General features: G+C 59.1%; 1 protein-coding gene across 1 annotated transcript in view; it reads left to right on the forward strand.

Annotated features, from left to right (window-relative positions):
* LOC107051192 (E3 ubiquitin-protein ligase RNF31-like) overlaps nt 1-15,996 on the forward strand; it is a 28,779-nt gene that overhangs the window by 1,133 nt on the left and 11,650 nt on the right. The window contains exons 2-13 of the mRNA XM_046905058.1: nt 156-265; nt 2,431-2,571; nt 5,079-5,132; nt 5,952-6,003; nt 7,228-7,267; nt 8,139-8,268; nt 9,750-9,951; nt 12,038-12,213; nt 12,879-13,124; nt 13,807-13,986; nt 14,052-14,276; nt 15,118-15,291. Coding sequence (XP_046761014.1) covers nt 156-265; nt 2,431-2,571; nt 5,079-5,132; nt 5,952-6,003; nt 7,228-7,267; nt 8,139-8,268; nt 9,750-9,951; nt 12,038-12,213; nt 12,879-13,124; nt 13,807-13,986; nt 14,052-14,276; nt 15,118-15,291 — 1,730 coding nt within the window. The remainder of the gene's footprint in view (nt 1-155; nt 266-2,430; nt 2,572-5,078; nt 5,133-5,951; nt 6,004-7,227; nt 7,268-8,138; nt 8,269-9,749; nt 9,952-12,037; nt 12,214-12,878; nt 13,125-13,806; nt 13,987-14,051; nt 14,277-15,117; nt 15,292-15,996) is intronic.

The raw sequence follows: 15,996 nt of genomic DNA on the forward strand, positions 1-15,996 counted from the left end.
TGAGGCCAATTAGGGGCCGATCGGTGGCCGTTAGCGGGTAAGAAGGGGCTATTAGGACCTAAGGGGGGGCGGGCAGAGGCTGGCGAGCGCCTAACGAGGCATTAATTAGCCGCTAATGACCCGCAGTGCCCGCAATGGGTGGGCCGCACGCTGAGGGTCCTGGAGAAGTGCGGCCGCAATTTACTGCAGCGCCGCCCCCCCCCCCTCCTGGCAACGCCTGCGCTGCCCCAGCCCGGCCCTGCGCCCCGACCCGCCCGTCCTCCAGGTACCGCCTTCATTAACGCCTGCTTAATTGCGCCGCTTCGTTAGCGCCTCGCCTGCTGCTGGACGGGGTTCCAAGGCTTGGCCACGCCCCCAAACACGGTTGGCCACGCCTCCAGGCTCGGTTGGCCACGCCCACTCTAGGTTCATCGGTCACGCCCCCAGGCTTAGCTGGCCACACCCCCAAACCCGGTTGGCCACGCCCCCAAGAGTGTAGGCCACGCCCCCTCCCCCAAGGGCATACGGCCACACCCCCAGGCTTGGTTGGCCATGCCCACTCAAGGTTCATTGGCCACGCCTCCAAGATTGTAGGCCACGCCCACCGAGGGGCATACGGCCACGCCCCCTGGCTCGGTTGGCCCCGCCTACTCAAGGTTCATTGGCCACGCCCCCAGACTTAGCTGGCCACGCCTCCAAGATTGTAGGCCACGCCCCCCCGAAGGGCATACGGCCACGCCCCCAGGCTCGGTTGGCCCCGCCCACTCAAGGTTCATTGGCCACGCCCCCAGACTTAACTGGCCACGCCTCCAAGAGTGTAGGCCACGCCCCCCAAAGAGTGTAGGCCACGCACCCGAAAAGCCCCATTACCACCCCATAGGGCCCCATAGAGCCCCAAAGCCACCCCATAGAGCGCCATAGTCCCATTGAGCCCCATAGGGCCCCCATACAGCCTCATAACCACCCCATAGAGCCACATAGCCACTCCATAGACCCCATAGAGCCCCATAGGCACCTCATATAGCCCTATAGTGCCTTATAGTGCCGCGCACCCGCTACATAGACCCGATAGAGCCCCATAGGCACCCCATAGAGCCCCATAGGCACACCACAGCGCCCCATAACCACCCCATAGTGCCCCCATAGAGCCCCATAGCCACCCCATAGCAACCCCACAGAACCCTGCATTGCCTTATAGAGCCGCACAGCCACTCCATAGACCCCATAGAGTTCCATAGGCATGCCATAGACCCCATAGAGCCCCATAACCCCCCCATAGACCCCTCATAGAGCCCCATAGGCACCCCATAGAGCCCCATAGCCGCCCCATAGGGCCATAGAGCCCTATAACCAATGCATAGAGCCCCATAGAGCCCCATAGCCACCCCACAGAGCCCTGTAGTGCCTTATAGTGCTGCACAGCCACTCCATAGACCCCATAGAGCCCCATAGGCACCCCATAGAGCCCCATAGGCACCCCACAGCGCCCCATAACCACCCCATAGCGCCCCCATAGAGCCCCATAACCACCCCATAGAGTGCCATGGTCCCGTAGAGCCCCATAGAGCCTCATAAAACCTTATAGAGCCCTATGGTGCCTTATAGAGCCACACAGCCACTCCATAGACCCCATAGAGCCCCATAGTCACCCCATAGAGCCCCATAGGACCCCATACAGCCTCATAACTACCTCATAGAGCCTCATAGCCACTCCATAGACCCCGTAGAGCCCCATAGGCACGTCATAGAGCCCTGTAGTGCCTTATAGTGCTGCACAGCCACTCCATAGACCCCATAGAGCCCCATAGGCACCCTACAGCGCCCCAAAGCCACCCCATAGAGCCCGATAGCAACGCTATAGAGCCCTACAGTGCCTTATAGAGCCGCACAGCCACTCCATAGACCCCGTAGAGCCCCATAGGCACCCCATAGCGCCCCAAAGCCACCCCATAGAGCCCCATAGCAACGCTATAGAGCCCTACAGTGCCTTATAGAGCTGCACAGCCACTCCATAGACCCATAGAGCCCCATAGGCACCCCATAGCGCCCCATAGGCGCCCCACAGCGCCCCATAACCACCCCATAGCGCCCCCATAGAGCCCCATAACCACCCCATAGAGTGCCATGGTCCCGTAGAGCCCCATAGAGCCTCATAGAACCTTATAGAGCCCTATAGTGCCTTATAGAGCCACACAGCCACTCCATAGACCCCATAGAGCCCCATAGTCACCCCATAGAGCCCCATAGGGCCCCATACAGCCTCATAACCACCTCATAGAGCCTCATAGCCACTCCATAGACCCCATAGAGCCCCATAGGCACTTCATAGAGCCCTATAGTGCCTTATAGTGCCGCACAGCCACTCCATAGACCCCATAGAGCCCCGTAGGCACCCCATAGCGCCCCATAGGCGCCCCACAGCGCCCCATAGAGCCCTGTGGTGCCCCGCAGGTGCTGTCCCAGCTGGGTTACACGCAGGGGGGTCCCCAGGGCCGCAGTTTCCCCCCCGGGGCACAGCCGGACCCACAGCGCGTGGCTGCCGTGACCGCAGAGCTGCTGCTGCTGCGCACAGAGCTGGAACTGCTGCTGGCTGTGAGATATGGGGGGCTCCATGGGGCACTGCGGGGGGTACGGGCCTTCCGTGGGGGGCTGTGGGGCTGGGAGGGCTCTATGGGGCACTGGGGGGTTCTTATAGGGCTTCTATGGGGATCTGTGGGGCTTCTATGGGGATCTGTGGGGCTTCTATGGGGCTGGGAGGGCTCTATGGGGCACTGGGGGGGGTACGGGCCTTCCATGGGGGGCTGTGGGGCTGGGAGGGCTCTTTGGGGCACTGGGGGGTTCTTATAGGGCTTCTATGGGGATCTGTGGGGTTCCTATGGGGCTTCTATGGGGATCTGTGGGGTTCCTATGGGGCTGGGAGGGCTCTATGGGGCACTGGGGGGTTCCTATGGGGCTTCTATGGGGATCTGTGGGGCTTCTATGGGGATCTGTGGGGCTTCTATGGGGCTGGGAGGGCTCTATGGGGCACTGGGGGGGGTACGGGCCTTCCATGGGGGGCTGTGGGGCTGGGAGGGCTCTATGGGGCACTGGGGGGTTCTTATAGGGCTTCTATGGGGATCTGTGGGGCTTCTATGGGGCTGGGAGGGCTCTATGGGGCACTGGGGGGGGGTACGGGCCTTCCGTGGGGGGCTGTGGGGCTGGGAGGGCTCTATGGGGCACTGGGAGGTTCTTATAGGGCTTCTATGGGGATCTGTGGGGCTTCTATGGGGATCTGTGGGGCTTCTATGGGGCTGGGAGGGCTCTATGGGGCACTGGGGGGGGTACGGGCCTTCCGTGGGGGGCTGTGGGGCTGGGAGGGCTCTATGGGGCACTGGGGGGTTCTTATAGGGCTTCTATGGGGATCTGTGGGGTTCCTATGGGGCTTCTATGGGGATCTGTGGGGTTCCTATGGGGCTGGGAGGGCTCTATGGGGCTCTGTGGGGTTCTTATAGGGCTTCTACTGGGATCTGTGGGGCTTCTATGGGGCACTGGGGCTCTATGGGGCACTGCCGGGGCTACAGGCCTTCCATGGGGGGCTGTGGGGCTTCTATGGGGTTGGGAGGGCTCTATGGGGCACTGGGGGGGGTACGGGCCTTCCATGGGGGGTTGTGGAGCTGGGAGGGCTCTATGGGGCACTGGGGGGTTCCTATGGGGCTTCTATGGGGATCTGTGGGGTTCCTATGGGGCTGGGAGGGCTCTATGGGGCTCTGTGGGGTTCTTATAGGGCTTCTATTGGGATCTGTGGGGCTTCTATGGGGCTGGGAGGGCTCTATGGGGCACTGAGGGGGCTACAGGCCTTCCATGGGGGGCTGTGGGGATTCTATGGGGCTGGGAGGGCTCTATGGGGCATTGGGGGGGGCTATGGGCCTTCCATGGGGGGCTGTGGGGCTTTTATGGGGCTGGGAGGGCTCTATGGGGCACTGGGGGGGCTATGGGCCTTCTATGGGGGGCTGTGGGGCTTCTATGGGGCTGGGAGGGCTCTTTGGGGCTCTGTGGGGTTCATATGGGGCTTCTATGGGGCTCTGTGGTGCTTCTATGGGGCCGGAAGGGGTCTATGGGGCTCTGTGGGGATTCTATGGGGCTGGGAGGGCTCTTTGGGGCTCTGTGGGGCCCTATGGGGCTTCTATGGGGATCTGTGGGGTTCCTATGGGGCTGGAAGGGGTCTGTGGGGCTCTGTGGGGTTATTATGGGGCTTCTGTGGGGATCTGTGGGGCTTCTCTGGGGTCCTTGGGAGGGACTATGGGGTCATTGGGGGGGGCTATGGGGTGGTTATGGAGGGCTATGGGGAGTTATGGGCTAATTGGGGTGGTTATGGGGGCATTGGGGGGGCTATGGGGTCCTTGGGGGGGTTATAGGGTGGTTGTGGGGGGTTATGGGGGGCTATGGGGTCATTGGGGGAGTTATGGGGTCATTGGGGGGGGCTATGGGGTGGTTATGGGGGGCTATGGGGTCATTGGGGGAGTTATGGGGGTATTGGGGGAGCTATGGGGTGGTTATGGGGGGTTATGGGGTCATTGGGGGAGTTATGGGGTCATTGGGAGGGGCTATGGGGGGCTATGGGGTCATTGGGAAGGGCTATGGGGTCATTGGGGGGGCTATGGGGTGGTTATGGGGGGTTATGGGGTTATTGGGGGGGCTATGGGGTCATTGGGGGAGTTATGGGGTCATTGGGGGGGCTATGGGGTGGTTATGGGGGGTTATGGGGTGGTTATGGGGGGCTATGGGGTCATTTGGGGGGGCTATGGGGGGTTTTGAGGGTTATGGAGTCATTATGGGTCCCATACTGGGCCATACTGGGCCGTACCGGTCCATACTGGTTCATACTGGTCTGTACCAGTCCATACTGGTCCATACTGGTCCATACCAGTCTATACTGGGCCATACTGGTCCATATTGGTCCCTACCGGTCCATAGTGGTTCTTACTGGTTTATACTGGGCCATAGTGGTCCATACTGGGCCATACTGGTCCGTACTGGTCCATACCGGTCCGTACTGGTTTATACTGGTTTATACTGGTCTGTACTGGTTTATACTGGTCTGTACTGGTGTGTGCCCGCAGGAGAAGCACCCCAACCCCCATCTGTTGGCCGACGTCATGGAGGGGACCCCCGAGGTGAGCCGGACCGGTTTGTACTGGTTTATACTGGTTTATACTGGTCCATACTGGTCCATACTGGTCCATACTGGTCTATTCTGGTTTATACTGGTCTATACTCGTTTCTACTGGTCCATACTGCTCCATACTGGTTTTTACTGGTCCGTACTGGTCCATACTGGTTTTTACTGGTCCATACTGGTTTGTACTGGTTTATACTGGACTGTACTGGTCTATACTGGGTCAGACAAGTCCATGTTGGTCTCTACTGGTCTATACTGGTTTATACTGGTTTAGAGTGGTTTATACTGCTCTGTACTGGTCCATACTGGTCCATACTGGTTCATACTGGTTCATACTGGTTTATGCTGCTCCATATTGGTCCATACTGGTCCATGCTGGTTTATACTGGTCCCTACTGGTCTATTCTGGTTTATACTGGGCTGAACTGGTCTATACTGGGCCACACCAGTCCATGTTAGTCTATGCCGGTCCATACTGGTTTATACTGGTTTATAGTGGTTTATACTACCCCGTACTGGTTCATACTCATCCATACTGGTGTGTACTGGTTTATACTGGTCTGTACTGGTTTATACTGGTCTGTACTGGTTTATACTGGTCCCTAGTGCTGTATTGTAGTGCATACTGATCTATATTGCCTCATGTTGGTCTATGCTACCCTGTACTGGTTTATACTGGTCTGTACTGGTTTATACTGGTTTATACTGGTCTGTACTGGTTTATACTGGTCCGTACTGGTTTATACTGGTTCGTACTGGTTCGTACTGGTTTGTACTGGTTTATACTGGTCCATACTGGTGTGTTCTGCCCCAGGATCCGCTGGAGCCCGAGGAGCCGCTGGAGTCGGATGGGGACAGGAATGAAGGTGGGGATCTGTGGGGCGCTATGGGGCTGGGAGGGCTCTATGGGGCTCTGTGGGGTCATACGGGGATCTGTGGGGCGCTATGGGGCTGGGAGGGCTCTATGGGGGCTCTATGGGGCTCTGTGGGGTCATACGGGGATCTGTGGGGCGCTATGGGACTGGGGGGGCTCTATGGGGCTCTGTGGGGTCATACGGGGATCTGTGGGGCGCTATGGGGCTGGGGGGACTCTATGGGGGCTCTATGGGGCTCTGTGGGGCTCTGTGGGGTTCCTATGGGGCTGGGAGGGCTCTATGGGGGTTCTATGGGGCTCTGTGGGGTTTCTATGGGGCCAGAAGATGTCTATGGGGCTCTGTGGGGTTCCTATGGGGCTGGGAGGGCTCTATGGGGCTCTATGGGGCTCTGTGGGGTTCCTATGGGGCTGGGAGGGCTCTATGGGGCACTATGGGGTTTCTATGGGGCTCTGTGGGGTTTCTATGGGGCCAGAAGATGTCTATGGGGCTCTGTGGGGTTCCTATGGGGCTGGGAGGGCTCTATGGGGCACTATGGGGTTTCTATGGGGCTCTGTGGGGTTTCTATGGGGCCGGAAGAGGTCTATGGGGTTCTGTGGGCTTCCTATGGGGCTGGGAGGGCTCTATGGGGCACTATGGGGTTTCTATGGGGCTCTGTGGGGTTTCTATGGGGCCGGAAGAGGTCTATGGGGCTCTGTGGGCTTCCTATGGGGCTGGGAGGGCTCTATGGGGCTCTATGGGGTTGCTATGGGGCTGGGGGGGCTCTATGGGGCTCTGTGCAGTCATATGGGGATCTGTGGGGCGCTATGGGGCTGGGAGGGCTCTATGGGGGCTCTATGGGGCTCTGTGGGGTCATATGGGGATCTGTGGGGCGCTATGGGGCTGGGAGGGCTCTATGGGGCTCTGTGGGGTCATATGGGGATCTGTGGGGCGCTATGGGGCTGGGGGGGCTCTATGGGGCTCTGTGGGGTCATACGGGGATCTGTGGGGCGCTATGGGGCTGGGGGGGCTCTCTGGGGCTCTGTGGGGTCATATGGGGATCTGTGGGGTGCTATGGGGCTGGGAGGGGTCGATGGGGGCTCTATGGGGTTCCTATGGCGTTCCTATGGGGCTGGGTGGAATCTATGGGGCTCTGTGGGGTCCTATGGGGCTCTGTGGGGTTCTTATGGGGCTGGAGAATTCTATGGGGTGCCGGGCTGACCCTATATGTCCCCACAGGAGCGGCCCCACAAGCGACCCCCACCTCGGGGGGGGAAAGGTATGGCCCTATGGGGCGCTGTGGGATCTCTGTGGGGCACTGTGGGTCCCGATGGGATCTCTATGGGTCTCTATGGGGTCTCTATGAGTCCTTATGGGTCTCTATGGGGCCTCTATGGGTCTTCATGGGGTCTCCGTGTGTCCCTGTGGGTCCCTATGGGTCTCTATGGGGTCTGTATGGGTCTCTATGGGTTTCTGTGGTCCATATGGGGTCGCTATGGGTTTTTATGGGTCCTTATGCGCTTCTACGGGGTCTCTATGGGTCTCTATGGGGTCTGTATGGGTCTCTGTGGGTCCCTGTGGTCTTTATGGGGTCGCTATGGGTTTCTATGGGTCCTTATGGGCCTCTATGGGGTCTCTATGGGGTCTCTATGGGTCTCTATGGGTCCCTATTGGTTGGTATGGTTCTCTATGGGGTTTTTAGGGGTCTTTGTGGGTCCTTATGGGTCTCTGTGGGGTCTCTATGGGGTCTCTAGGGATCTTTATGGGTCCCTGTGGGGTCCCTATGGGTCCCTATGGGTCGCTATGGGTCTCTATGGGTCCCTGTGGGGTCCCTATGGGTCCCTATGGGTCTCTATGGGTCCCTATGGGGTCCCTGTGGGTCCCTATGGGTCCCTGTGGGGTCTCTATGGGTTCCTGTGGGTCTCTATAGATCTTTATGGATTCCTGTGGGTCTCTATGAGGTCTCTATGAGGTCTCTATGGGTCTTTTTGGGTCTCTATGGGTCTCTATGGGTCTCTATGGGGTCTCTATGGGGTCTCTATGGGTCTTTTTGGGTCTCTGTGGGTCCCTGTGGTCCCTGTGGGGTCCCTATGTGTCCCTATGGGTCCCTGTGTTCCCTGTGGGGTGGCTGAGCGGCCGCTATGGGGCAGCCCCGCAGAGGCGCCGTCGCTGTGGGTCTGGCCGTGCGCCTCCTGCACGTACCTCAATGTGGGTCCCGCTGTGCTGTGTGCTGTGTGTGAGCGCCCCCGCCTGGCCCCACGGCCCCCCCCGGCCCCACAGGTACCCCCCAGCCCCATAAGTACCCCACAGAACCCTGCTGATCCTTCCAGCCCCATAGATCCCTTCCCAGCCCCATATATCCCCCCCAGCCCCACAGATTTCCTTCAGCCCCATAGATCTCCCTCAGCCCCACAGTTCCCCCCGGCCCCACAGATCCCCTCCCAGCCCCGTAGATCCCTCCCGTGCCCCATATATCCCCCCCCCCGTGCCCTATAGGTCTCCTCCAGCCCCATAGATCGCCCCCTGCCCCATAGATCCTCTCCCAAGCCCATAGATCCATTCCAACCCCATAAGAACCCCGTAAAATCCTACTGATCTTCTCCAGCTCCATAAATCCTTTCTAGCCCCATAGATTCCCCCCAGCCCCACAGATCCCCCCCAGCCCCATAAGTACCCCCCAACCCCAGAGATCCCCCCCCAGCCCCACAGATCCCCCCCAGCCTCATAAATACCCCCCCAGCCCCACAGATCCCCCCAGCCCCATAAGTACCCCCCAGCCCCATAAGTACCCCCCCAACCCCACAGATCCCCCCCAGCCTCATAAATACCCTCCCAGCCCCACAGATCCGCCCAGCCCCATAAGTACCCCCCAGCCCCATAAGTACCCCCCCAACCCCACAGATCCCCCCCAGCCCCATAAGTACCCCCCCAGCCCCTTAAGTACCCCCCCAGCCTCATAAATACCCCCCCAGCCCCACAGATCCCCCCCAGCCCCGTAAGTACCCCCCCAACCCCACAGATCCCCCCAGCCCCATAAATACCCCCCCAGCCCCACAGATCCCCCCCAGCCCCATAAGTACCCCCCCAACCCCATAGATCCCCCCCAGCCCCATAAGCACCCCCCCAGCCCCATAGATCCCCCCCAGCCCCTTAAGTACTCCTCCAGCCCCATAAGTACCCCCCCAGCCCCACAGATCCCCCCCAACCCCATAAGTACCCCCCCAACCCCATAGATCCCCCCCAGCCCCATAAGCACCCCCCCAGCCCCATAGATCCCCCCCAGCCCCTTAAGTACTCCTCCAGCCCCATAAGTACCCCCCCAGCCCCACAGATCCCCCCCAACCCCATAAGTACCCCCCCAACCCCATAGATCCCCCCCAGCCCCATAAGTACCCCCCAGCCCCACAGATCCCCCCCAGCCCCTTAAGTACTCCTCCAGCCCCTTAAGTACCCCCCCAGCCCCACAGATCCCCCCCAGCCCCATAAGTACCCCCCAGCCCCATAAGTACCCCCCCAGCCCCATAGATCCCCCCCAGCCCCACAGATCCCCCCCAGCCCCATAAGTAGCCCCCAGCCCCACAGATCCCCCCCAGCCCCTTAAGTACTCCTCCAGCCCCTTAAGTACCCCCCAGCCCCACAGATCCCCCCCAGCCCCATAAGTACCCCCCCAGCCCCACAGATCCCCCCAGCCCCACAAGTACCCCCCCAGCCCCACACATGAGCCCGAATTCCCCCCCGATGCGCCCCCCGTGACCCCGCAGGACGGCGCCCCGCAGCGCCATATCGCGCCATGCGCGGCCGTGTCCCGACGTGGCGACCCATTGGGACGCGGGGAGGCGGCGCGACGGGGCGACGTATCGCGATACGGCCATATGTCGCGACATACGGGGCCCATCCTGCGACGCGACGCCCCGTTGCAGCATCAGAGCCCGTCAGGACGTGAGTCTATGTCGCGACATGGGGGTACGCGTCGCGACGGGGGGGGGGGGTATGTCGTGATAGGGGCCATCGGTGTCGTGACGGGGGAAGTCGTTGCGATATGAGGGTCTATGGGGATGGGAGGATGTGTCGCGATATGGGGGTATATCGCGACATATGGGGCCGATATCGCGACGTGAGAACCCATTACAATGTGAGGGCCCATCAGGATGCGACGATATGTCGCGATATGGCGGTATATCGTGACATATGGGGTTGATATCGCGATGTGAGGGTCTGTTATGACATAAGAATCAATGAGGACATGAGAATATGTCACGACATGGGGGTATATCGCGACATACAGGGATGATATCGCGACATGATGACCCATTACAACTTGAGAACCCATTGTGATGTGAAAGTATGTCGCGATATGGGGGTATATCACGACGTATAGGGTTGATATCGCGACATGAGGGCCCGTTACGGCATAAGAATCAATGAGGACGTGAGAACATATCACGACATGGGGGTATATCGCGATATATGGGGTTGACATCGCGATGTGAGGACCCATTACAACGTGAGAGCCCATCAGGATGCGACGATATGTCGCGATATGGCGGTATATCATGACAGATGGGGTTGATATCATGACATGGGGGTCTGTTATGACATAAGAATCAATGAGGACATGAGAATATGTCACGACGTGGGGGTATATCGCGACATATGGGGCCGATATCGCGACATGAGGACCCATTACAACGTGAGAGCCCATCAGGATGCGACGATATGTCGCGATATGGCGGTATATCGTGACAGATGGGGTTGATATCATGACATGGGGGTCTGTTATGACATAAGAATCAATGAGGACGTGAGAATATATCACGACATGGGGGTATATCGCGACATATGGGGTTGATATCGTGACATGAGAACCCATTACAATGTGAGGGCCCATCAGGATGCGACAATATGTCGCGATATGGCGGTATATCGTGACAGATGGGGTTGATATCATGACATGAGGGTCTGTTATGACATAAGAATCAATGAGGACATGAGAATATGTCACGACATGGGGGTATATCGCGACGTATGGGGTTGATATCGTGACATGAGGACCCATTACAATGTGAGGGCCCATCAGGATGCGACGATATGTCGCGATATGGCGGTATATCGTGACAGATGGGGTTGATATCGCGATGTGAGGGTCCGTTATGACATAAGAATCAATGAGGACATGAGAATATGTCACGACATGGGGGTATATCGCGACATATGGGGTTGATATCGTGACATGAGGACCCATTACAATGTGACGGTCCATTAAACGTGACGATATGTCACGATATGGCGGTATATCGCGACATATGGGGTCGATATCGCGACATGAGGACCCATTATGACGTGAGGGCTCATCAGTACATGGCAGTATGTCACGACATGGAGGTATATCGCGACACACAGGGATGATATCGCGACATGACAACCCATTACAACCTGAGAACCCATTGCGATGTGAAATATGTCGCGATATGGGGGTGTATCGCGACATATGGGGTTGATATCACGACTTGAGGGCCTGTTACGGCATAAGAATCAATGAGGACGTGAGAATATGTCACGACATGGGGGTATATCGCGACACATGGGGTCGATATCGCGACATAAGGACCTGTTATGACATGAGAGCCCATCAGTATGTGACAGTATGTCATGACATGGGGGTATATCGCGACATACAGGGATGATATCGCGACATGAGGACCCATTATGACGTGAGAGCTCATCAATACATGGCAATATGTCACGACATGGGGGTATATTGCGACACACAGGGATGATATCGCGACATGACGACCCATTACAACTTGAGAACCCATTGTGATGTGAAATATGTCACGATATGGGGGTATATCGCAACATATGGGAGCGATATCGCGACGTGAGGGGCCATTACGGTGTGAGGGCCCATCAGGACATGACAGTATATCACGATATGGGGGTATGTCGCGACATAAGAGGTCGATATAGCGACATGAGGGTGCATTACGACGTGAGGGTTCATCAGTACATGACAGTATGTCGCGACATGGAGGTATATCGTGACATACAGGGACAATATCGCCCTACGAGGACCCATTACGACCCGAAGACCCCTCGGGATGTGAGGACGTGTCCCGATACGGGGATCTATCGCGATACGGGGACCTATCGCGATATGAGGACGCGGAGAGGCGGCGCCAGGAAAGGCTGCGGAGAGATGGGATGAGAACGGTGCAGATGGTGCGGGTAGGGACCCCAAATGACCCCAAAACGACCCCAAATGAGCCCAAAATGACCCCAAATGATCCCCAGATGGTCCTAAAGGGACCCCAAATGACCCCAAAACGACCCCAAATGAGCCCAAAATGACCCCAAATGGCCCCAAATGATCCCAAAGTGGCCCTAAAGGGACCCAAAGTGACCCCAAATGGCCCTAAATGACCCAAAATGACCTTGAATGGCCCCAAATGGCCCTAAATGGACCCAAAGTGACCCTAAATGATCCCAAACGGACCCTAAATGGACCCAAAGTGACCCCAAATGATCCCCAAATGGCCCGAAATGACCCCTCCCCTTCTCTCTGACCCCGCCCCCTTTGTTGGCCCCGCCCCTTTACCTTGGCCCCGCCCCTTCTTGACTCCACCCCTCCTGACCCCGCCCCCTTTTCTAACCCCGCCCCCTTTGTTGGCCCCGCCCCTTTACCTTGGCCCCGCCCCTTCCTGACTCCATCCCTCCTGACCCCGCCCCCTTTTCTAACCCCGCCCCCTTTGTTGGCCCCGCCCCTTCCCTTCGACCCCGCCCCTTTCACTTGACCCCCGCCCCCTTTGGCCACACCCCCTTTATTGCCTCCGCCCCTTCTGTTTGACCCCGCCCCTTGCTGACCCCGCCCCCTTTGTTGGCCCCGCCCCCAGGAGGCGGAGTCTCAGTCGGTGCCGGTGGAGGCGGTGCTCGGGAAGGCGATGGCGGATGGGGACGGGGCCAAAGCGGCGGTGCTGCGGGCCAGGGCGGCGCTGGGGGCGGAGCTGCGCGCCTTGATGACGTCATCAGGGAGCGACGCTTCCGGCCCTGCCCTGAAGGAAGCGGCTGCCGCCTGGATCCGGGCCAGAGGAAGTCCCGCCCTCGCGCTTCAAGGGATGATGGGAGAGCGGCGGAGGAAGGTGGGGCAAGGGCCTGAAAGGGTGGGGTGCGATTGGCTGCTGGGCCGGAAGGGGCGGGGCTTAAGGATGAAGCCTGAAAGGGTGGGGTCTGATTGGTTGCTGGGGAAGGAAAAGGTGGGATACGGTTGGCTGATGGATCGGAAGGGGTGGGGCTTAAGGGCTTGGGGTTTGATTGGCTGCTGGGCCGGAAAGGGTGGGCCTTAATGGGGATTTGGGGTCAGAAAGGGGCGGAGCGTTAAAAAAGGTGGGTTTTAATTCACTGTTGGGGCTGAAAGAGGGTGGGGCCTGAAGGCGTGAGATCTGATTGGCTGCGGGGTCGGAAACGGCAGGGAATTTGGGGTGAGATCTGATTGGCTGCGGGGCCAGAAATGGTGCTGCCTCTGCGACGAAATCTGATTGGCTGAGGGGGCGGAAAGGGCGGTGACTATAAGGAGTCTCATTGGCTGTTGGACCGGAAGGGGCGGGGTCTCTCTGGTGAAACCTGAGTGGCTGTGGGTCCGGAAGGGGCGGGGTCTCTCTGGTGCATCCTGATTGGCTCCGGGGCCGGAAGCGGTGGTGCCCACGTGGTGGGACCTGACTGGCGCTGGGGTGCGGCGGCCGTTTGTTGCCTGGAGGGCCTGGAGGGCCTCTGAGGCCGCCATACCGGTCTGTACCGGTTCATACCGGCTCCTCCCGGTCGCAGCTCCGCACCCTGCTCTCATTGGGCGTCCCCCGCTCGGCCGCCGAGCCCGCCTTGCACCACGTGGGTTGGTCCCTGAGCCGGGCCTTACCGGAAGTGCAGCGCCGGAAGCTCCGCCCCTTCCTGTCTCGCGTGTGGGACCACGAGGAGCCGCCGATGGACTTCGGCAACGGCGACCAGCAGGTGCGGGCGGCACCGGGAGGTACCGGGACGGCCCGGAACGGCCTTTCACGGTCGTTTCCCTTCAGGTTTTGGCACGCAGGGCACTGGCGACGCTTTCCCTGCCCAGCTGGGGCCGCGCTGTGCTGTTGGTGGCGATGGGGAGGGAGTTGGGCCTGAGCCCGGGCCCGGCCGCAGCTCCGGGCCTACAGGAGTTGGTGGAGGCGGTGCGGAGCTGCCCGGATCGGGCCCTCATCCGGCGGAGGCTGCGGTGCGATTGTGCCGTGTGCGGGTGGGCGCTGCCCAGGGAGCAGGTATAAGGGGGGGGGGGGGTTGCTATGGCAACGGGGGGGGTTGCTATGGGGGTTAGGATGGGGATGGGGGCCTCTATGGGGGGTTGCTATAAGGATGGGGGGTTGATAGGGGAGTTGGGATGGGGATGGGGGGTTGCTATGGCAATGGGGGGGTTGTTATGGCAACGTGGGGTTGCTATGGGGATGGGAGGCCTCTATGGGGGGCTGCTATGGGGGGTTGCTATGGGGATGGGGGGTTGCCACGGCAACAGGGGGTTTCTATTGGGGGTTGCTACGGGGATGGGGGGTCTCCATGGGGGGAGGGAAGGGGGATCTCTGGGGATGGGAAGGGTTGCTATAGAGATGGCGGGACAGTCAGTAGCACAAGTTGCTATGGAAACGGGCTGGGCCAATCAGAACGGCGCAAGTTGCTATGGTAACGGGCTAGACCAATCAGAGCGGCGCAGGTTGCTATGGGAACGGAGGCGGGGCGAAGCAGGGCGGTGGTAATTGCTATGGAAACGGGTCGGGCCAATCAGAGTGTTGCGAGTTGCTATGGAAACGGACTGGGCCAATCAGAGCGGCGCTAGTTGCTATGGGAGCTGGGACAGGCGGGAGTCGCCATGGAAACCACCCCCCTGCGGCGGGAGTTGCTATGGCAACGGGGCGGCTGAAAGGCGGGAGTTGCCATAGCGATGCCGCCTCAGCGCGGTGGCCGCCATTTTGGTCCGCCATTTTGTGTCCGCTTGAGTTCTCCCGGCGCCATTTTAAGCCGCGAGAATTGCGTTTTAAAGGGTAAATAGGGTTGTACGGAGGCGTAAAAGCAGCATTTTGAGGCTGGGGTGGGGATGTTTTAACGCAGATGAGGTGGTTGACGGGCTGTGAGTGCGCGCTGTGCCCCGAGTGCTTCAGGCAGCACTTCACCATCGGGGTGAAGGAGAAGGCTGTGGCCGACCTGGTGTGCCCGGCCTGCGGGCGGCCCGACCTGCGCGATGAGGCGGCGCGGCTCTGCTACTTCTCCACGCTGGATGTGCAGGTGGGATGAGGGGGAGGTTGGGGGGTATGAAGGGGTTTAGGGAGCTCTGAGGGAGTCCGGGGGGTCCTTAGGGTTATATTAAGAATGCTGTGGGTCCTTATGGGTCTCTGTGGGGTCCCTACAGGCTGCTATGAGGTCTTTATGGGTGCCTGTTGGTCTCCGGGGGTCCCTATGGGGTCATCATGGGTCCTTCTGAGGTTTCTATGGGTCCTTATGGGGTCTTTGTGGGTCTCTGTGAGTGTTTATGGGTTTCTACAAGGTCTGTAGAGGTTACTTGGGATCTTTATGCGTCCCTATGGGGCGCTGTGGGTCTCTATGGGTCCCATTATAGTCTTTGTGGATCTCTATGAGTCCTTATGAAATCCTTATGGGGTCTTTGTGGGCTTTCGGGTGGTTTTTATAGGATTGAGTAAAGCATCTGTAAGGCGTTCCAAACATTTTTATAACCATTCATGTGCCTTTTTGAGGTTTTTATGGGGTTTCTATGGGTCGCTACGAGGTCCATGTGCTTCTCTGCGTGTTTTTATGGGTCTCTATGGGGTTCCTATGGGTCTTTAAGAAGTCTCTATGGAAGCCTTTAAGTTTTTATGAGTGTGAGTCTCTATGTGGTGCTGTAGGGCCCTATGGGTTGCTATGGGGTTCCTAGGGGTCGTTAAGAGATCCCTATGGGTCTCTACAGATCCCTGTAAGGTCTCTGTGTGTCCC

Source organism: Gallus gallus, chromosome 35 (assembly GCF_016699485.2).
Source record: "Gallus gallus isolate bGalGal1 chromosome 35, bGalGal1.mat.broiler.GRCg7b, whole genome shotgun sequence".
Classification (NCBI taxonomy): Eukaryota; Metazoa; Chordata; class Aves; order Galliformes; family Phasianidae; genus Gallus; species Gallus gallus.